Source organism: Falco naumanni, chromosome 4 (genome assembly GCF_017639655.2).
Source record: "Falco naumanni isolate bFalNau1 chromosome 4, bFalNau1.pat, whole genome shotgun sequence".
Classification (NCBI taxonomy): Eukaryota; Metazoa; Chordata; class Aves; order Falconiformes; family Falconidae; genus Falco; species Falco naumanni.
In genome coordinates, this window is record NC_054057.1 from 71,513,869 (window position 1) to 71,536,515 (window position 22,647).

The following is a 22,647-nucleotide window of genomic DNA, read 5'->3' on the forward strand; positions in this document are numbered from 1 at the left end:
ACAACCCGCCGGGAGGGCGCGGGGCCAGCGGCCGGGGCTGCCGGGCTGGGCGGGAAAGCGACCGGGGGGCGCCGCGGGGCCGGCGCTGAGGCGTGCGGCGGGACGCGGAGGGAGGGAGCGCTGCCCGCCGCGGGGCCGCCCGCTCTGGGCACGGAGGGAGGGAGCGCTGCCCGCCGCGGGGCCGGCGCTGAGGCGTGCGGCGGGACGCGGGGCTGCCCGCTCTGGCACGGGCGCCGCGGCGGGGCGGGGCTCGAGGCGCGCTACCTGCGGCGGGCCCCGCCGGGCCGGCCAGGCGCCCGCTGTGGAGACGCCGCGGGCGCGGGCGCTGTGTCTCGCTGAGGCGGAGGCCGGCGGCATGAAGGTTAACTGGGGCGTCCTCTCCCCAGCCGTGGCCCTGGTGGGAGTTTCAAGCTTCGTCTTCCTCGTGGTGGCCATCGCGACGGACTTCTGGTACATCATCGATGCCTCCAAGCTGGAGGCGTCCCGTAACGGCACGGACGCCCTCAGCTCGCACTCGGGCCTGTGGCGGACCTGCCGCGGTGAGTGGCGGCGCGGCGGTGGGCCGGGGGGGGAGCCCCTCACGCCGCGGGGTCGGCAGCGGGCGGCCCCGGCGGGGCGGCAGGTGTTGCCGCGGGGAGCCCGAGCCCGGGCCGTGCCCCTCGCCCCCGGCCCCCCGCGGCCGGGCGCCCCGGTAGCACTTTCCGCAGGAGGCGTGGGCGTAGCAAATGCTGCTGTACCCTAATTCTACGTCAACTTCTAATTCAAACTCATTTAACAAACGTTAACCATTTAGAAAGATGTCTTCTCATTTGACTCGGGGAACTGAGGGGCATAAGTTGTGGGTTAAGGCCATTAAAATGATAAACAATCATATAAGAAATATAAATAATATTAATATATAGTTTATATATATAAATAAGTAATATCTGTATAAATAATATCAGAGTAATATATCTAGAAACAATATAAATATAAATATAAATAAAATTAATGTAATCCCATACTAAATAAAGATGAGTGACTAAAGACTCACCAGGTAATGGTACTGTGCTTGACCATTCTTAGGTTTTCACAGTTCAGGATTTTAATGAAAGATCCATAAACCCTATGCAGATACCTATGTGATTTCCCCCGTTCTGTTTAGTTTGTATGCCAGGTATATTGCTTTTGGTGTTGATTCCAGCATTAAAACCAAGGTGTAAGTAATGTTCATCAGTGGCAAGGAAGGATGTTACTTCCAGCGGAGTAGGGGAGAAGGAGCAGGTTAAAGGGACTGTCCCCTCTGCTGCACCCTGAGCCCCACTGAAATGAGCTGGTGTTTCCCTCTTGGCTTCAGTGGCCAGTCCTATGGGAGCAGAAGTTGCCAATGCTGGGTACTGAAAATCCCCTCCTTTCCTTCCCTACTTAGGAATGACTGTTTTTAAAGCAAATAATATATGAATTATATACATGCCAAAAGAAAAGAGGATATATTGCAATAAGATATTATAGTGTAATTTTTTCTCATTGTTTTTTCCCTTCTTTATTAGTGAGAAGCAAATGCTACCCTTTGGTAAACCCATTCTGGCATGAGAACGCAAACATCACTGATTCACACAGACAGCTTTTGTGTGAGTAACTTTTATACTATTTCTGTATTTCCATCCACTCTTCCCTCCCTTCTTGGCTGCTTACAAGGTCCCATTTCTGATTGAGAAGGGGAGCTCTTTGACACAGTGTTTTGGCTGCTTCTGTACAATATCTGTCCCTGCATGTGGCCTTAAGTGGGATTACTATTGAAATAACCATCTATTTGATGTCCAATTCAGCTAATTTATTCCACAGGAGCAAGATGTTTCTGCCTGGAATGGCTCAGCAAGGCACACAATTGTTAAAAATAAAAGGCAAAAATGTTCAGAATCCCCTCAAAAGAATTTGATCACTGAAAATGCTTAAACACATATTAAATCTAATCTTTAAGACAGCTACTTACCTACCCTTTCAGTGGGATTCCTTGCACTGAAAAATACCTTAAGTATACTGGAATTTAAGAAAATAAATCAATGACTAAAGGCAGTGTTCAAGGTCTTTTAAGAACATCGTACTCAAACACATTAAGTTTCTAACTGCATGGGTTGGTATTCTTTTTCTTTAGATCTGTCTGTCAAGGTCAGAATGTTTTACAGAAAGTCCAAGCTAAACACTTTCAAATACTTTTAGGTTTCTCCTAAAACATGATTTAGCTTATTTACATCATATTCTGCACAATGCTTCATTCATACATGCTTGTATGTGGGCTTCATTTTTTTATTATTTTTCATTTACTTACCTCTCCTCTCTGACTCTGGCTGTTTTCTCCTTGCAAGCAGAACATATGTGTTTGTCCTGTGGCTTAAAATGGTACTCTTTCCCTCAAAACAAGCCATTTCCCTGAGTAATCCTTCAGAGAGGCTTACAGTGTCTTTAGTCCCTTGGAGCAGCATCTCATGATATAGCTGAAAATGCAGCAAACATGGCAAAGTCAGCCTATGAAGTAATGATGCTAATGTAGCTGTGTTGCAACAGTGATTGGAAAATTAAAGTAGGAATAACAGCCCAGTGGGCCTCTGAAACAGCCATAGAAACATGGTTTGAGACTAACAGCACAGATTCTCTCTCTATGCTTTCAAATTGAAAGGTGCCATTTCTTTAATCTTGCTTAAGACAGAAGGCCTTAGCTGCTTGATGTTGCTGAAGATTGTGAGGACCAGTGAAAATGATTGTCTGCTGCATCACTTAAGCCTTTGAGGGTTCAGAGTTAATTGAACCTGACCAGACTGATCACATTTTACGTGTGGGCACCTCAACTAGTATGTTGGGGTTAGTCTAAAATTTCAGGATAAAATTATTAGCATTTAAAAAGTTGTGTTCAGATCTGCAAAAGAATGCATCTGTAATTTTTCTCAGGCAAGGAGATTTTAGATTGCAGCTCTTCAGTGAAAGCCGAATTCTGCAAAAACAAAAGCAGAGGCTATACAGAGCTCTTTTGGTTATAAATATTATGTTGGCTTAGAAACAAAGGACAGCTCTGGTGGTCATGAAGTGTGAGAAAAGAGTGAATATGAGTAAATTGGATTCATAACTATGTTTACAAACCCTTCAGAACCTCAGAGAAATTTTTCATCTCCCACTCTCACATCAAGTACTATTTTTATGTTCCTGCATAAAGACTTCGGGTCTTCAAAGACGATTGCAGATTTTATTATAGGCAGGTGTAGCCTGCCTAAAAATGATGAGATAAGAAATCAAAGATCCTTTCATTGAAAGAACCTACTAGGTTTGATTAGAATGCCTTAGAGAGTGAACTCTTTGACATTTTAGTTGTTCAGCTTCTGTGCAGTTTCAGTGTGGAGAGGCTACAGACCCACAGCAATAGCAGCTGAACATAAGGAAGTGCTGTGTCAGTACTTCTTACTTCTAGGAAATACAGATATTTCTAAGTGATATCTAGGTTTTTCAAGTACTGAGATACTACTTTCTACCTTAGCTTTACACTTCTTTTTAAAATATTTTCTGACTGATTGCTGAATCGTGTTTAAGCAGATCAGGGCAAACCTTCATCTTCATCTACAATACATTTTACCTAGAATTTTAGAGGAAAATTCTGGGATTGTGGATTCCAGTGTGTTTACAGTAATTTCTTCATGTGTTGCTATGTGGGGCAAACAGGCTAACTGCACAGCTTTATTCCGTTACTTCAAACACTGATTTCTTTCTCTGTGTGAGCCTGTGCAGGTGTCTGTGTGAGGCACATTCACATGTGATCTCATTCTGTCTAGCTGTATACCGGTATTTCTCATTGTTTGATTGGCAGCCTGAATTTCAGGAGCTCTAGCAACATCAAGCATGTTTCTTGCTAATTATTCCTAAAAAGATTTAGAAGGGCTGTCTCCTAACGCAGGCACTTAAGTAACATATTGGGAATCCCATCCCCCATTCTTCAGAGTTCCCATATTCTTCCTGGCATGTCTTAACTAGACACAAGTGCCAAAAAGATGGGAGAAAGTATATATCTGAGTGCAAAGAGCTGGGTCTAAGTGGAAACAGAAGTGCTGTTCACTGCCAGAAGACAAATTCTTCATTAGAGAATGAAAAGCCTTCACATTTCCTCCCTCCACATTTCCAATCTAACTCCCATTCATACCCCGCAATTCCTTTTAGGCTTACTGGGTACTTCAAATAGAGCTCCTGGCAAATTAATAAAATTGGATGTACAAGTTAAAAGTTCTGTGCTACCAGCAGTATTACTCAGGCAACCAACCTAGGCTTTGTTAAGCCTGAGAGTATGATGTATTTTCACATCACGGGAGTACTCTTGAGCAATTTCTCTAATGGATTAGACACAAGCATGCCTTCTGTAATTCAGCTTCCATTTCTTTTCTTACCACTCCCTCCAGCTGAACATATGGTGTATACCCTCTTTCTCCCTCAAACCCACAATTTATAAAATATTTTCCTACTACAGATTATGTTATGGCAGTTATGTATTTGTTTAAAACATCAGCCACTGTCTAAAAAAATATACCACTAGACTACCTACCACTAGCTTTTCTGAAATTTCTGCATTTAAAAAAAAATATTTTTACTGGAGATTTACATTTTCCTCTGTCCCATACAGGATTAAAATGAAAGTGTCACTTTTCACGATTTAGACAGTTACTAGGGTCTCCCAGTGATCACTAAGATTAAAGGTAGTCCTCTGAAAGTCACCTTTAAAACTGAAATCTGTCAGCAAAGACACCCCAGGTATCTTGTATTGCCATGCATTCGCCTGTGCCAGCTATGGGAGACAAACAGAAAGAGCAAGTTTTTTTTCATGATAAGCTGAATCCATCTCTCACTAAATGGTAAAAGAAGGATACTACTCTGACTTCAAAGGAAGCTGCAGCAGGAGTTCTGAGCAGCTTTGCCATTTTCTAGTGAAAAAATGTAACATTCAAAATCATATCTAAATGTTGAGGATCACATACAGAGAGAGGGAAGCTGGCACATAGAAGAAATAGTAGTGTTTACTGTTTTTTTTTCCCAAAGGGTTGCAGATTTATAAAACAATTTATTTCGAGGAAAACCCCCAACCAAAATCCCAAAAAACAGGTTACACTGGGGAGAGGTTACTCTTGAACATTTTTGTAATGTAAATATTTTTCATTTACTGAAGTCTGTGCTGTTGATAATTAGTAAATGCCAGTATAGATTTAGCTAGAGACAGCACCAGTGTAATCCCTACAAAATGAACAATTTCATAAATATTTCTAATCAAAATCCACTTGTACTCTGGACTTGGTTCAGACTTACTTCTTGCAGGACAGATGAGTTGTCAAAAGAAGGAAGTAATGTGTTTGCTAGACACTAACGTATCTTGTCAAAACTCTTCTATGAGCTTTACTTTTTGGAAACTCAAGTAATGTATTCCTAAGTACCTCAGTTATGGCTGGAGAGTGACCTCTGCTTAGTAACACAAAAATTACTTCCATCGACATTCTTTTGAACTAAATGATACATGATTTGATGAGCCTAGAAAGCTGTTACTAAAGATTTTTAAAAGCATGCTAAAATTTGTTAAAATGTGGAGGGTTTTTTGTGTGCCTCCCTACCACCCTTATAGTTTAAAAACAAATTGCCACAAAGCTTTTTTCTTTCTTTTTTTTTTTCTTCTTTCTTCTTTCTTTTTTCTTCTGGCACATCAAAACAACTTATATAACATATTATGTGGCCAAAGTATAAGAGGCCACAAGGCCGTTTTGGTCCAAATATGCAAACAGATGCAAAATTACAAAACATATAATTTCTCTTTGCACCCTAAACTGATATGGGGTCCCATCTACACTGCAGTGCTGGGGCCAGTGTTATGAAAAATAATGTGAGAGGAACTCCTCTTATTTCTTGATGGCTGCCTGGTTTGTCCCTGACACACAAACCAGCTGCATTAGATACCTACAAGGTATGATTAAGCCTCTGACAATACTGATTTTTTTGTTAGTATTATGGACACAATGGCTAGTGATAGATTTCTGGTTACAAGTCACTTTTGAATGCTCTCCTCTATTCCTGAGCCATCCAGTAATAATCAGTTAATGGATGTGGTTTCCACTTATATATGTCTGAAAGAAAAAGTTTTTCTTGTTGTAAAACCAAGACTGGAGTGTGCAGCTGCCACAACTGCTGAAATAATTCCACCCCCCACCCCCCCACCCCCGAGTATTTTTATTTTTACTATTTTAGACATCAGTGTGGCTGGAACTGAAGTCTGCAGACAAGTTGCATCCAGCAGGGAAGTTAGTGCTTCCTGCAGGGAAAGGGTCTTTGCAATAGGGGCAGTTACTGATACCTCACTTGTTACAATGTGACAACTACCTTGGTTTCTTGCTTAACAAAATTAGTTTAATAGTACAGTGAAACTAGACTGGATTTCCTCACAGCGTGTGGACTCTGTAGCAGTCACGAACCAGCTGCTTTCACACTTCTCCCTGCTTCATTTTTCTGAGTTACATGTTTATAATGCTATAATCCCAAAATGCCTTATTCTTTGCCTGCCATAACATTTTCCCTGGGGGATTTACAGTTCTTTACATTTTTTCCTTTGGTTTTAAGTTATCAGAAGGAAACAGCTAGGGCTGGAATACCTGGCAAAAGCCAGTTCAGAGGCCAAGTGAAATATGACCCACATGATGTACATAGAAATTCTAGCTTAATTGGTATGGTAGGTGTATACATAAACAGATCTGCTTTGTGTCTGAGCAACACTGCAGTGGTCCTTCAGAGAGGTTCCAGTGAACATTTGCTTTGCTACTTACAGTAGATATTATATGAAATATATACAGAAATATGAGATAACTTAAGCATCACTGCAGCTGAGACGTAATGAGTGACAACTGATGAATATTCTCATTTTCAAATTCATTGATATTGTAGCAATAGAATGTGAACCGCAGTGCATTAATTATGTTTATCGTTGTACCTATTCCTAGTACTGAAGGTTTTCATCAGTGTCCACCAGCAGCAAGTTTAACATAATTTTTTTTCTACTGTCTGCGATTTGTCTTCCAGTTTAGCTCAGAGACTTGTTACATCAGAAAAGCACAAAGCCAAAACATGTAACACAAGTCCAGAGCTTAGCAAATTATCCTGGGGTACCGTAACCCTGTGAGCACTCCTCCATTGTCATCTTTTCTGTACTGCACAGGAGGGAATCCAGGCCTTTGTGTCCCAGGTGTTCAAGCCCAGAAGTCTCACATTTAGCCACAGACAGCAGTTCCCTTTTGTTGCTTGTTGTTCCTTTAAGGTGTTTCCTTCCTTCCTTGCAAGCAGGTCAGACTTTCTGAGTGCACTGTTTCTTCCCGGCTTTGCCAAGTCTTTCCAGAGCAGCCCCACTGGTTTTAGCTGCCAGCATTCTGTTTCAGCTAGAGGCTTTTGTCTTTCTAACGAGCTATTTAGTTACTGCTGGGGAAGATAAACAGGTCCTTACCTAAGTTCTTGTAAGCTGCTGCCACGTGGAGTATTTCTGATGAGGTGATTATTACAGATTTCTAGAGACTATTTGCTGTTATATAAACTGTGCAAACAAATCCAAAGTTAGTTTAAAGCAATTAAGCTCCAGTACGTTGACAGGAGATGATTAACAAAACTGCTAGACCTGCAGTTGGTTACTTTTGACACCATTCAGGTTTTCTAGTTTGTTCCGCAGATCTCTGTTACAAACAACTCATCAACAACTGTTTTGGGTGGTAATTTAGAAACGTCTGCCAAGTTCACAGATCTGGACACACAATGCAGATGTGTGATTCCACAGAGATCTCACAGAGATTTGGTCAGACTTCTAGTAAAACATCTTTGGCTAGCTGATGTAAAAGTTCATTAACTCAGATCAAGCAATTAAAGTATTTTTTGCTGAAAAAAAAAAAAAGGAGTTTTTAAAATATTCATCAGTTTGTTTCAGTATTTTCAAGATTAAACTATTGAATATTTCATGTTGGACTGACAGGGAACTTGGACATTGAGAAATAATGTGGGAAACTGAATTCCATTTTACAGGAAAGTACACACATCTCTTCTTGTGCAGAATGCTTAGGCTGGGGTTTTTTTCCAATACTAGATTAATTTCATCAAAATGAAGACAGTTATATGTATAATACATAATAACTAAATATATATTTCAATACAACCTATAAACTACTAAAATGACTGCAACTAATGTTTTAACTCCTTTCACAGAGTTAAGTTCTGTCCTTCACAGAGACAGAAACACAGTAAAGATATTTTAAGTTATGTCCTTCTATAAACTAATTCTGTCCCTCTAATCAAGGAATATAATGGCATAATATCATATGCCAGATGGCATGAATTCAGATTCCTGAGTGGTTTCCATGGCAGCATTTTAGAGTAAGTTTCCCAGGCAGTTGCAGATTTCATTGAAGGACAAATGGGTATTAGGTATTGAACTAGAGCACTGGAGGTGATAAAAGTGCAGTTTAACCGAATACAATCCATTCAGTATTTGACTTTAAAAAAGCTGCAGGTGATTCATGAGACATGGTCCCAGCTGTGTATAGGAAAAGTAAGGGTCTGTCACAGTGGGATTTGTGGGTTTCAGCTGAGATATCCCTGAAACCGGTATTGTCACTGAAGAGAGCATAAAAATCAGAGTTATTCTGATGTTGCATGCAACTGTCATGGATGATTAATGTGATGTATGACACTCCCCAGGAGAATACTCTGGTATGGATTTAACTTTGCTTCAAATCAAAAGGTTACTTTCAGCCTTATCTTCTTTACCCTCACTTGTCCTGGCTAAGGTTCCAGTCCTAGCAGCAGTAGCTGAAATCACACCACGAAAAGGAAAGTAAAAAAATGGCAACTGTAAGTGCCATTGAGGTGTACTTTGTTAGCAGCAACTTTGACTAGTGAGGACACCTGGAAAATCACAAAACACAGGCCCAATGATGAGCTTGTTTATGTTTTTTCCCTCCCAGTAAAGCCAGGACTGAGGACAGAGTTGCACCACTCTTACATTCTTACTTTTAAAATGTTAATTGCATCAGATTTTATCCCTTCAAGGCCTTTTCACCTCTTACCTGTGAGACCAAATCTAAGAGGACACATGGATGTCAAAATGGTGGGGGATCAAAATCAGGCCTAATACCCTCAGAAAGCACAAATAGGGCCAAAGACTAGCCTGTTCCTGCTGCCTCTCTAGAATATGAAAACTAAATTGTGTGCCAGATCTCTGTTGTGCCACACCATGTTGCATTACAACCCTGACAACCACCTCTAACTATATAAAACTTGTGAATTAAGCTCCATGGTTATTTCTCCTTTTGGTATTCAACTAAGATTTTCAAACAGTTTTGGCATACTGGCTTATACACAGTAAGCTGAAGATTGGTTTGGCTGTTAACATCTGAGAATTGCTCCAGGTTTGGGTTTCTTGGCCAGCAACAGCAGCCATGGCCAGTTTTGCTGAAGGAAGGCCCAGGGAGTAGCCTCAGATTTAGAAGCAAAACCATTAAGTTCTCCCTTCAACGCAGAATACTGAATTTGTGCTTTCTGAGCATCAACTGATCCTGATGTTAGCGTATGTGGGGCTAAATATGAGAATATAATACCAGTATAAATAAATGGAAATGGAAGAACAACAGGGTCACCTCCCCAAACTGTCATTTGTCACATTTTTTCTTGTGAGCATGTTCTTTACTACCAAAAATAAAAATAAAAAATTAATAAAAAAGTCTTGAAACCACATTCCACTCAAGTAAAGGAATTAACAGTGTCTGCCTTGATCCCATGCAGGCTCTTCTTCACTTTCCAAGGTTCTAGAACAGAACAGAGATACGTACACAATTGTGGCTTATCTTTATAATAATATCAAAGAGGATAAGCTGGATCCTTAGCCAGTGGCAGGTGGAGTACCTAAAATACATTGGGCAGTTACAGTGATTTAAAAAAATTGATCATCTGATCACACACACAAAGTGTGATTTCTTAACTGACTCCGTTTCCTTGGGAACTAGCTAATGGCATATTGTTTCTCTGTGAAAGTAATGAGACACTAGAAGGGCCTAGAGCCCTTCAGAAAATGGGTTCTTAGTTTTCCTTTCTCAGTAACTCTGCACTTCACTTGGTATGAAATAAATTGTTACTGGAAGCTGGAACTAGGTTTTTTTGCTTATTCTAGAAAAGGTTGGGTTGAATGTTGTGGATAGATTGCATGAGGGAACAATGGCACAAAGATGGTTTATGATGGAAAAAACCAGTGTGATATGAAAAAGTACATATCAACCCTTATTTGCACAGCAATTAAAATTATATATGGATCAGGGAAGACTAATGTAAACCGTTTAGCATGGGAAGAAGCAACCAGGATATGTTAATGTACTTAGCGAAGCTGCTGTGGAAAACAATGACAGACATGGAATGGGAGCTAGATGGGAAGATTACTTCTAGTTGATGGTCAGCTGCAACAAAGGAAAAGGTCAACAGTTTGCTAGGTCAGTTCAGCAGAGGACATGTGACAAAAGAAGGTGTTTAACTAAAGCATCTGCTGGATGTCACCAGCAGACAACAATGCTACTCACTTGTGATCTCTACGATTCAGATAACTAGGGCTATTTTTTATTAAGGTTGTCAATAACTACCTGATAACAGGTGATGCTATCAAGCTAGGCTTAATATTTGAGAACAGTTTAATGGCTTAAATATATCCATGTAAACATATCCATTATATTTGTGGTCTCTGTTTGAAACATATGCTGTGATCCTGTGAAGGCCTTGCTTTGTTTGTTACCCTTTTCTCCATAGCATGTATTTGTCCTGCTGACTTAAACTGAAAACCCAAGAGATTGTCCAGCTCCTTGTTTGTACAGCACAGAAAAAGGCTTTAATCCTGATCAGGGGCTTGCACTCAATAATTATTAGTACATAAAATTAGTACATAAAATATTAAAATACTAACATCCTTCATTTTTCTTCAGACATGCATGGAACATTTGTCATCCTGATGCCCCTCAGCCTGATACTGATGATTTTTGGAGGAATGACTGGATTCGTCAGTATTCTTGCCAGGGCCTACCTACTGCTTCTAATGACAGGACTGCTTTTTCTTTTTGGAGGTAATACATCAAAGTCCTGGCTTAACCGTTTTAAACAGTAAGACTTTATATCTGGGAAACATCACTTTGTCTACCAGAGGAAAAAAGCTAAGCAAGAGTTTGCTTTCAGAATAATGCTGGTATTCATTCACTTGGTATCTGCTCAGCTCCTGACAGGAGTCTGGAATAGAAAGCTCCCACTTAGAATCAGGAAAGGCAAATAATCACACACAACCATACATCCTTGTGGACTGAGTCACACTTTGAGCACAGTATCTTTGCTGTGCCCATTAAACAAAAGATTTAATACCTTCTCAGCACAGTGCTCAAATTCTTTGCAGACAGGGTAATGGAGTAATGGAGAAGTGACTTTGGGATTAGTAAAGCATACGGTTCAATAGCCTTGCACAGATCTTACAACTGTTAAGAGAAGGGATGTTTTTTCAAAGGCATTTGCATTGAGTTCCTGAAAAGGGTCTTGCTAGGCATTCCTGGGTTAGTTTCACTGCTAGTTTTGAACTAGAGTGGTGTCCCCAAACTGTGGGTCACAAAAGGAAACCCCAAAGAGTTATTTTAATTGAAGTTTAACATCTCAAAGTAGGAAAATGGGGTTTAAATACATCTTCATTTTCTTCAAATAGATTTTCAGTACTGTTCCACAATGTAACTTGAAACAGAAATTTTCCCCAACAGAAAAGAGGATCCTCAGTATTGGCCCTCATCACCTGATCATATAGTCCTGTTTCTAAGAAGAGAATGCTAAGAGACTGCTGGAAGCAAATGCTGCTGACTCGAAGTCTTGAGTGACCTTTTTAGTCTGAAATGCTCTTACAAAGACTAATCATCCCCCAGTATGCTTTTCTTCTGAAAAAAAAAAAAAAGAAAAAAAAAGTAACTTCTATTTGCTTAGAACACCAGAAAGCTGTATTCACTATAAAGGCTTAGGCTATTTGAAAACTACTCTAAATAGTAAGTGAAAGATGAAAAGCTGTGAAGTGCAAAGCATCATTATCCCGCTGAGGAGTAAAGTACTGTGCCTTTCTAAGACACTTGGGGTTGCAAAGAGGGAAAGGAAACACAAAGGCTGTATTAGGAGAGGGGTGCTGCAATATGTTCCGAAGATGGCCTTTGGTGTGAGACCAGACCATCCTCCCACTCAGGCAGTGTTGTTCAGCTGTTTCAGCTGCACTGAGGCTTGATGCATGTAACAGGCATGCACAGTTTTATAGGATATTACAGTTCATGAAGTTTGGTATTGATTAGATAGTTCTGTCTCAGCAGAAAGAAATATCTTATGATGCAATTCCAGAAACATCATTTTTTTTGAAAATACCAGAACTGATAGGTTCTACATCCCAGGACATCCTATATTCTCCCCCATTTTTTAAAAATGCAGCCACATTTAAGGGGGACCACAGAACTCAGTGCACCTTGTTGAAAATGTCAACACAACAGTGATTTCCATTTCTGCTGACAAAAGGTATAAAGTGACTTTATGCAGAGGACGAGAATAAGGTACAGGCATCATTATATGGTTAAGATCAGGAATGTGAGTATGAATTTTGACTGTTGGATAACCCAGTACTCTTCTGTTTGTTTTGCTTCTACTCCAACTTGTCTTTCTGGCAAAAATGCAGATTAATCTAGACTTAAGCTGTGATTTGACAGAAAGCCAGACCAAAATTTTTCTCCCTCAGAATCAGATAAGACACTATCTTATCCTCCTGGCCCACAGTCTTTTAATCCAGGGCCTTCCTATTGCATTTTGCCTGCCACTGGTCTAGTAAAATTATGACTTTAGTTAGTATATGCCCTTTGAGTGACACAGACTCCAGGCCCAGGATGTAGCACATATTTGTGCTGTGTGCCATTCCCTGAGCTTGCTAGCTCCTGTACAGTCATTTAATCGGGAAAACAGCTGGCTTCTTCTTGGAGTGCTTTATTAATTTATGTCTGCTCCAAGGATGTCTTTGGCTCAGTTATTTGGAAATGATGAATAGTCATGACTCCACAGCACTTGGTGGGAGATGACAGTAAAGACCAATACCTTTATATTGAACACTCAAAGCTTACGATACTCAAAATTAGAAAACAGCCTAAATTCAGGTCACTGACCTGAAATGCAAGAATCTCTGTCTCTGTGGGCTTTCTTACATAGAGGTACACAGCTGTATGTGGTGCACAGCAATGAGAAATCAGATGCATTATAATACAGTATTGAAAACAGATGTACATGCATTAGATACCTGCAAAATACATGACTAGATTTTTATTGTGGGAGGCTTGCTGTTTGTTGTACAATTTGATTCAACAGTGAGAACACATTAAACTCTGGACAGAAATACCCCTCCCTTTACTGGCCTCTCACCCTTTGCCAAAAACCAGCCTCAACTGATTTCAAAGGTAAACTGGTAATCTGACATTGTTGGATAGGAAAGAGTGGCAAAGAAGCCCTAAGAGATATCCTGTTAATTATTTTTAATTTCTGCAGTGGATGCTAACTAGCTGAATATGTTTTTCTTTGTCAGCTCTTGTTACACTTACTGGGATCAGTGTCTATATTGCATATTCATCTGCTGCCTTCAGAGAAGCTGTCTGCCTCTTGAGAAGTAAGGATCTCCTGGTAGAAATTGACATCAGGTTTGGCTGGTCACTGGCACTAGTCTGGATCTCCTTCGCTACAGAAGTGCTCACCGGGGCTCTGTTTCTCCTGGCAGCAAGAGTTGTAGCTCTGAAACAGCAACGTGAACAGGCGTTATGAACAACATGTATCATTGCAACAACAGAACCCTGCAGAACCTAGAAATGTGGATTGCTTGGTCCATCTGGTCATTAGGGACAATAAAAGTGGCAAGGCTGTGACTGAGTATCTTGTCAGTTGCAGTAAACCCTTTTCCTCACAGTTAGTTATAAAACACGAGGATTCTGGTAAATCAGTAAAACATTTCAAGTCTTGTCAATAAGGAAACCCTTGTGACTTTAGAAGAAAGCACAGTGCAGTGTTGTTTCTGAAATAATTTCAGTTAGCAGCTCATAAGACATCTCCATTCATTGCTTAGAACAAGGCAGATTTCTTGCTTTCTTTCCTTTTCTCTGCTGTCCTACCAAAGTGCCTCAGAGTACCTTGCAGGCCAGTACATGTGGTCCACTTAGCTTTTGGTTTCTCCTCTGAGACTCCTAATAAGTATGCCTGTGATTTCAGTCATGCTGGCAGTCTCTACCAGCAGAGCTGCTCTGAGATGGCTACTTCATGGCAGGTAGTGTGATCTTGAGTGCACCCTCAGCAAGTTTGTCAACCGTAGCAAGCTGTGTGTTGCGGTTGACATGCTGGAGGGAAGGGATGCCATCCAGCAGGACCCCGACAGGCTTGAGAGGTGGGCCCGTGGGAACCTCGTGAAGTTGAACAAGGCCAAGTGCAAGGCCCTGCACCTGGGTGGGGGCAAACCCCAGTATTGATACAGGCTGGGCAGAAAATGTTTTGAGAGCAGCCTTGAGGAGGAGGACTTGGGGATGTAGGTTGATGAGAAGCTCAGCATGGCCTGGCAATGTTCACTTGCAGCCCAGAAAGCCAACCGTATCCAGGGCTGCATCAAAAGCAGCATGATCAGCAGGTCAAGGGGGGTGATCGTCCCCCTCTACTCCACTCTTGTGAGACCCCACCTGCAGCGCTGTGTTCAGCTCTGGGACCCCAGCATAAGGACATGGGCCTGTCAGAGCCAGTCCAGAGGAGGCCATGAAGGTGATCAGAGGCTGGAGCAGCTCTCCTGTGAAGGCAGGCTGAGAGGTGGGGTGGTTCAGCCTGGAGAAGGCTCTGGGAGACCTTATAGCAGCCTTCTAGCACCTACAAGAAAACTGGAGAGGGACTTTTTACAAGGGCACTTAGTGATAGAACAGGGGGAACGGCTTTAAACTGAAAGAGGGTAGATTTAGGTGAGATACAAGGAGGAAATTCTTCCCTGTGAGGGTGCTGAGGCGCCGGCACAGGCTGCCCAGAGCAGCTGTGGGTGCCCCATCCCCGGCATGTCCAAGGCCAGGCTGGACGGGGCTGGGAGCCACCTGGGTGGGTGGGAGGTGTCCCTGCCCGTGGCAGGGGGCTGGGACTGAGTGATCTTTAAGGTCCCTTCCAACCCAAACCAGTCTGTGATTCTGTGATCTGGCAGTTGGTGGTGACTATGATGTTCTCATGTGCAGTGCGATGGTGAGTGTACTGCAAGAGAAAGATACAGCTGCTTTTTCAGGTTTTTTTAACTAACTACTGTGATCAGCCCTAACCTGTCAGATGTCCAGGTTACACACTTACCTCTTTCAGCTTATTACTAGCTGCTTTTTGAATTATGTAATGCAGAAGACGTATCCAATGCATTTCCCAGTTTTTACTTAGCAATTTTGATGATGCTTCTTTTTCATTAAACCTGTGCACTTTGTGCTAGAATGTATTTAACTTGTGCTGAATACTGCTGAGTGAAACTGAGCACACAAGATACCTGAATTGCATCATAGGTGCAAAGCAATCCGGTTTTTCTTTGTTAGTTTTTCCTCTGGGTAACAGTATTTAAGAGAAAATTTACTTCAGTGCCCACTGAAGTTAATGAGGAAATTTTCCCCTTACTGTTATGGTTTTGAATAGAGACTTGAATGTGTTAACAGCTCCACTACCTTTCTATTGGATCTATTAGGATTTTCTATTTCTATTAGGATTTCTGGAGGACTTCAGCATATCATAGTTCAAGACTGTGACTCAGGAGCTGTGTCAGCAAGGCACGCTCTGTCATTGGGCAAGTCCCTTGTACTTCCTTCAGTAGTGCAAAGGGCATCATTTACCTACCTCTGTTAAATATCAGAACAATTTTATCATTGTGTCTTGTGTTAAAGATTGCACATTTACTCTTACTGAGCTCAGCTCTAATCATAGTCCCACAGTACCAATTGCTTTACAAAAAATAGTAGCAGGGAGCTTCTGAGAGCTTACAGTCTTTGGAGACACGAGGAAACATTATTATTACCACACTGTGAATGGAGAACAGGCAGGAAACTGTCCAGGGTCATATGAAACTAGAGTTTCTGAATCCCAGTCGAAGACCTTAGTTGGCAGGCCTTGCTTTGTTATCAGAATGAAATAAGGCTAGAAATCCTGAATAGACTGAACAGTAGAAATTCTGTGAAGAGCCAGTACAATTCTGTAATTCTCACTTGCTCCCACATTGCTTTTCACATATTTTCCATATTGCCATATGTTGGGACTGTGTAATTGAGTCATTTTACAAGTTAGAGCATACCAAATCAGCCCTGTAAGAGTAAGAAAAAAATCCTTTGTAGCCAAAATTCCATGTGCCTAAGTGAATTATGTGAAGTGTAATATTTCTGTGTTTTGGTGCTGGTGAAGCTTGTTATAATACAATTTGTATGATGTTACTCAGACATTACTGTAAGCTTTAACAGTAAAATACAAGGGATTATTTTTTGAATATTTATTATAGCTGTTACTTTACAGTGGTTTTGAATGTTGTAAAATTAAATAAAATGACATCTTGGAGCTGGGGATTATTTACCAAGACATGTAAGAGCTAAGTTACATATTTTTCTTTAACTTTTTCTACAGATCTGTTCTACAGTTTATATGATGCTTTTGAAGTGCCTGTGTCACCTGATAGGTATTTATAAGATACTTATGCAGCTGCAATATAAAATACTCAAGTGATCACATCTAATTAGAAAGTCAATGAATCTGTTATTGAATTAGAGCAATTCTCATTTCCATGCCTTTCCTAAATTTCTCATTCTGGCTTCCTGCAATATCTGGCATAATAGTAATAAAGGGTATATTTGTATAACCCCTGAATTTCTCTGAAATTCCTTCTGAATATAAAGGAAAAAAGATCGTTTGGAATAGTCAAATAAGCCTGGAACATTTTGAAGAGTTATGCCAGAAAGGGAAAACATCCTGGAAAGGACTTTATGTAATTTGATACAAGTGACCTTATCAGCTTTTTCCTCTTACTGAAACTAATGCTTATTTAATACCCAATTCTTTTCTGTATTTTTCCCCAAAATCTGTTACCAAGATGAGGGCACTGACTGTTCCCATGACTTTCTGATGAATTGCAAACTCATAGGTAATTGGCAGCATTTTAAGTGAAGAAAACAGATGTACTGAGGAGAGCGGTACTGTTTGAGTGGGTAGTGCACAGGTTTACTGGCCAGTACTAGCCACTAATTCAAAGGCTTCCCCAAGAGATTGCAGAGAATGATAGGGGAGGTAAAAGGAATCCCTGAGGGTGAAAAAATGCAGATATACAAGATATTCAGAGGAGATGCTGGTGAATATAATGTAGACATGAAACCAGAAGGATTCAGTCTGGGTCTGTGCTGTTCCTGAGCTGGTCTCTGCAGAGCAGCTTGGATGTCTCTGTATATCTGCCTCTAATGACCAAGGGGACATTATTGGTTCAGGCACAGCTTCAGTTTGAGTAGCTTGTTGAATGCATGCATTTGTTCAGCACTGATCTAGAGCCAATAGTCCTGTGCGGTGGGTTGACCCTGGCTGGATGCCAGGTGCTCACCAAAGCTGCTCTGTCACTCCCCCTCCTCAGCTGGACAGCAGAGAGAAAATAAAATGAAAGGCTTGTGGGGCCAGATAAGCACAGGGAGAGATCGCTCACCAATTACTGTCACAGGCAAGACAGACTCGACTGGGGGAAATCAGTTTATTGCCAATCAAGTCAGATTAAGATAATGAGAGAGAAAACCAAACCCTAAAACCACCTTCCCCCCACACCCATCCCTTCTTCCTGGGCTTAACTTTATTCCTGATTTTCTCTACCTCCTTCCCCTGAGCAGCACAGGGGGATGGGGAACAGGGTCTGTGCATTGCTGGTTGTCTCTGCCACTCCTTCCTTTCCAGGGAAAGGGCTCCTCATGCTCTTCCCCTGCTCCATCGTGGCTCCCTTCCCAGTGGCTGTAGTTCACAGACTGCTCTAGTGTGAGTCCCGTGGGGTCACAGGCCCTGCCAGGAGCTGCCCCAGTGCTGCTGCCCACAAGTCACGGCTCCTGTGGGCACCCCCTGCCCTGGCGTGGGGTCCTGCCCGGGCTGCGGCGGGGGGAGCTGCTCCATCATGGACCTCACCGGGCTGGGGGCACTGGGGGCTGCTGGGGAACCTCTGCTGTTGTTCCTGGAGCCCCTCCTCCCCTTCCTTCTTCATTGCCCTGGGGGTCTGCAGGGCTGTGGCTCTCGCCTCCTCTCTCTGGCAGCAATTGCTCATGGTTTCCCTCCCTGTTTCTTAAACATGCTATCCCAGAAGTGCTGCCGCTGTTACCGATGGGCTTGGCCTTGGCCAGCGGTGGATCCGTCTTGGAGCTGGCTGGCATTGGCTCCATCAGACATAGGGGAAGCTTCTAGCAGCTTCTCCAGGAGCCACCCCTGTAGCTCCCTGCTACCAAAACCTTGCCACACAAACCCAGTGCAGCCTGAATGACTCCGTGCAAACACACGTGGTTTGTAATTTCTTCTTTCCAAATTTAAAAGGATGCCAGGTTGGAGACCAAACAGGATGTGCTCTGTCCATGCCTAGTTGGTCAGCAGCAGGGGACAGCCAGAACCTGCCCAGAACATCTCCACTAAGGTGACCGCAGCAAGGCAGAGTACCTGCCCACTGAAGCTGTTAAAGAAAACTGGAACTGACCCATGAGACAGATCCAAAAGACTTAGATTTTCCCAAGATTGATTGACATTTTGGGATCTCAGGTAATCTTGGCCTCCAGTTTTATCACTTATTTTGCATTGCTTTGCAAATGAAATCCAATGGTGTCAACTATTTAAAACTGTAAAACAAAATCTGAAGAAATCTGAGCCTACTTCATAAATACAGATATCATTTTCTCTGGTTCATTTTGTAAATTCCTTGCAGCAACTGCAGTTCATAGTTAGCCAAGATGTATCAGTAAAAACACACATGTCCCTTGGCCTTCTGTCATTTTCATATTAACACAATTAATTGCCCCAGTGCAGGACCAAAAAGGTTAAAGCAAGTGCTCTGGCTTTGTACTGCAGAATCAAACTGTCCCCAGAATCGGTATAACCATGCTCAGCAGGGACTCTCCCATGGCTCAGTACTCCCACCTAGTTTGCTAATTGGGCAGGGTTAGCTCAGCAATTGTAGGCTCACAGGTCAGATGTTCTTAGAGGCCAGACAAAACTTCCTTGAAGGCCAGGTTCAGCTGCCAGTTTTAGTCATCCTTGATTTAGGTTATAGATCTTCAACTACTGGGTTGCATTCTAGTCAGGTTACAAAAAAATAAATATTTTACTAAAACATTATAGTGCTGTTTTACTGTAATAACTTTCTCTTGGTTTACATATCAGCTTTGACCCTAATTAGGCCCCAAACTTTTCCCTACCTTTTTAGCAGCCCTTTCAGCAGCCATATCACGGTCACATTTAGTCTTTGGATGCATAGTAGCAGTGGCAGCATATACTGCTGTGTAGAGGAATGGAGGCAGAGGGCTGATCAGCATTGATAACATGCAGCTGTGGCCTCACTACGAAGGCAGTGGGTTGATTGACATGGATGATGTGCAGCTGTAGCTTGTTAAAATCTGACCAACGGTAAAAGGCTTGTTGCAGCCTACTAGTTTGTGCTGCAACAATGGGAGCCTGGTGTGAGGCTGCCTGAGTTGGGCTCCAGCTGCAACAATTGGTACCTAATGTAGCTGAGACAAGTGGGAGAACCTGTGCCCAGTAACAGACACCGTGAGAGGTGAGCCCTTGCAACTAATCGATATGGGTGTGTTGTGATATTTGTTGTCCATCTTAACTCAAATAGCAACTTTTGGTGCCCAATGTAGATGGGGACTAATTGATACAGGTGCAGAAGAAAATTCTATGTTAACAATGCTTATAGATATATTTGAAAAAAGAAGCAGAAACTATAACAAGAAGGCAATAAGAACTTTGCTAGGATGGTGCAAAATTTGCTAGTTACCCCGAAAAATGTCTCAAGTGTTCAGACATGGCAAAATGCTGGAAAATCACTTTTTGAGGCTGCCTTGAGGGGGGATAAAATTGCAACAACATTGCTAACAACATGGAGATTAGTCTTAGACTTACCAGAACAATTAAGTGGACAGGGAGATAAGTTCTATATTTGCAATGCTAATCAACCCACTGCCTTCGTTCCTCTACGCTTCTGGGTCACACTTGTATTGCTAGCAACATAGTTTGAATGTCGTGACTTGACAGACCTTTCCTGTTTTGTAGTGGTTTGCAGAGACACAGTGGTCTCTGCTGGCATCTTGTGGCTGCACTGAGCGGTTGACTGTATTTGGAAAGAAACCATTTATTTCCTTACACATAGCATGGCAGGTACAGGACAGCTGGGGGATCAGGCCCAGCCAGCGCAGGTTCATGGAGGTCAGGTCCCGCTTGGCAAACCTGCTCCCCTCCTGTGACAGGACGACCTGCCCGGTGGGTGCGGGAAGGGCGGTGGGTGGTGCCTACCGGGACCTCGGTGTAAAGCCTTTGGCACCGTCTCCCACAGCATCTCCTGGAGACACCGGCTGCTCACGGCGGGGCCGGGGGGGCTCTGCGCTGGGTTAGAAGCTGGCTGGGTGCTGAGCCCACAGCGTGGCGGGGGATGGAGTCACATCCCGCCGGTGCCGGGCACACGGGGTGTCCCCAGGGCTCGGTGCTGGGGCCAGCCCTGGGTAACGTCTGTACCGACGGGCTGGGCGAGGGGATCGAGTGCCCCCTCGGTCAGGCTGCAGGTGCCCCCCAGCTGGGGGGTGCTGGGGGGCAGGGGGCTCTGCGGGGGGGTCTGGGCAGGCCGGGCCGAGCGGCCGAGGCCACTGAGTGAGGTTCAACAGGGCTCAGTGCCGGGCCCTGCCCGTGGGTCACACCAGCCCCGGCAGCGCCGCAGGCTGGGGCAGGGGGCTGGGAAGGTGCCCGGTGGGAAAGGGCCTGGGGGGGCTGCTCAGCAGCCGGCTGGGCGTGAGCCCCCAGTGTGCCCAGGTGGCCAAGGCGGCCAGCAGCGCCCTGGCTTGTACCCGGAGCAGCGCGGCCAGCAGGGCCGGGGCAGTGCCCGTCCCCCTGCGCTGGGCACTGGTGAGGCTGCACCTGGAACCCTGTGTTTGACAAGAGGCAGCCGCCTCAGGCTGCGCCAGGGGAGGTTGGGTTGGGTGTTGGGGAAATGTCTCCACCGAAAGGGTGGCCAAGCACTGGAACAGGCTGCCCAGGGAGGTGGGGGAGTCGCCACCCCTGGAGGTGTTTAAAAGACGAGTAGATGTGGCACTTAAGGACATGGTTTAGTGGTGGACTTGACAGTGCTGGGTTAATGTTTGGACTTGATGATCTTAAGGTCTTTCCCAACTTAAATGGTGCTATGATTCTATACTATTTTTTTTTTTTTGTATGATTTGAAGAGCAGAGGAGACTGTCATGCTGACTAGGCTCTTGTATTTTATAACCCAGAGAATCTCATTTAGAAACTGCTGAACCCCAGTCAGTAACTTCTCCCAACCGCTGGCCGTCTTAAGTTAGAATGTCAGGTGATGGGAAATGTACTGTTAACCTTCCCTGTTTGTTTTTTTTTTTTTTTTAAATAATCACAAAACATTCTTCAAGGTTTTTACTGCTTCTGTTCTTCGGAGATAGATTCTAGTCATTCTATTGATGGTTACATTTTTATTAGATCAACCAGGATTGGTTTTTTATATTTGTGGCATAAATGTCAAAACTATTAAGGTGAAACTAATCAAATTAAATATCTTAGGATGCAAATAATAAGAAAAAAATAAATAGCTTTTTATCATGGCTTCTTTCCTGAATATGACAGACTTCTGGATCAGCCCAGAAAATGTAAGAGGGGTTCTGCAGGAACAGCATGCTACATTTTTCTGTGGCTCTTAATTTCTCTACCCTCTCTCAATAAAAACGTTTTTCCTAACAAAGTCAGGAAGCTTTGCTCTCATTATGAGCTGAGCAACTTCACTGAGATTCACCAAGACGTTGCCGGATTTTGAAACTATGCAACAACTGTCACAGTAGAAGAGACCAGCCCTAACCTCTCACATTTATTAGATTCAGTCTTTGCTTCCCGGGGACTGTGGCAGCATTGCCCACTCCAGATCTACAAATACACCTCTGCATAGACTACTCAGTATACAGATCTACATCTGTAATTCTTCCAAGCCAAATTACTAGTGTAGAGCATCTCCTATAAAAAATGTTCTCAGGTGTTGTACAGGACCAAGTTGCTAGTGTTATATGTTGAATGAACTCTTTTTTGTGTTCCTTCATTATCATTATCAAATGATAATTCCTTCATCCCTGAACTGCACTCCCCAAACAGAAGAACAGCAGTTGGTTAACAATCTGCTGTATGTGGAGTCGGGTATTAGAGGGAAAGGAAGAGGGATGCAATGCCATACCCCACCGTAACCGAAGTGGCATTGACAGATTGAAATCTGTTACACGTGACCTAGTTTCTCAGCCTGGTAGCTAAGAAAACCCATCTTTGTGATCTTACAGGAACCTTTCAGGTTCCATCATTAT

At 43.0% G+C, this 22,647-nt stretch overlaps 1 protein-coding gene across 1 annotated transcript; it reads left to right on the forward strand.

Annotated features, from left to right (window-relative positions):
• The first annotated feature begins 227 nt into the window (after positions 1 to 227).
• On the forward strand, positions 228 to 15,076 carry TMEM114 (transmembrane protein 114). The gene is made up of 4 exons (XM_040592256.1): positions 228 to 539; positions 1,530 to 1,610; positions 10,986 to 11,123; positions 13,631 to 15,076. The coding sequence occupies exons 1-4, from the start codon at positions 356 to 358 to the stop codon at positions 13,861 to 13,863; spliced, it is 636 nt and encodes a 211-aa protein (XP_040448190.1). The 5' UTR covers positions 228 to 355; the 3' UTR covers positions 13,864 to 15,076.
• Positions 15,077 to 22,647: the final 7,571 nt, after the last annotated feature.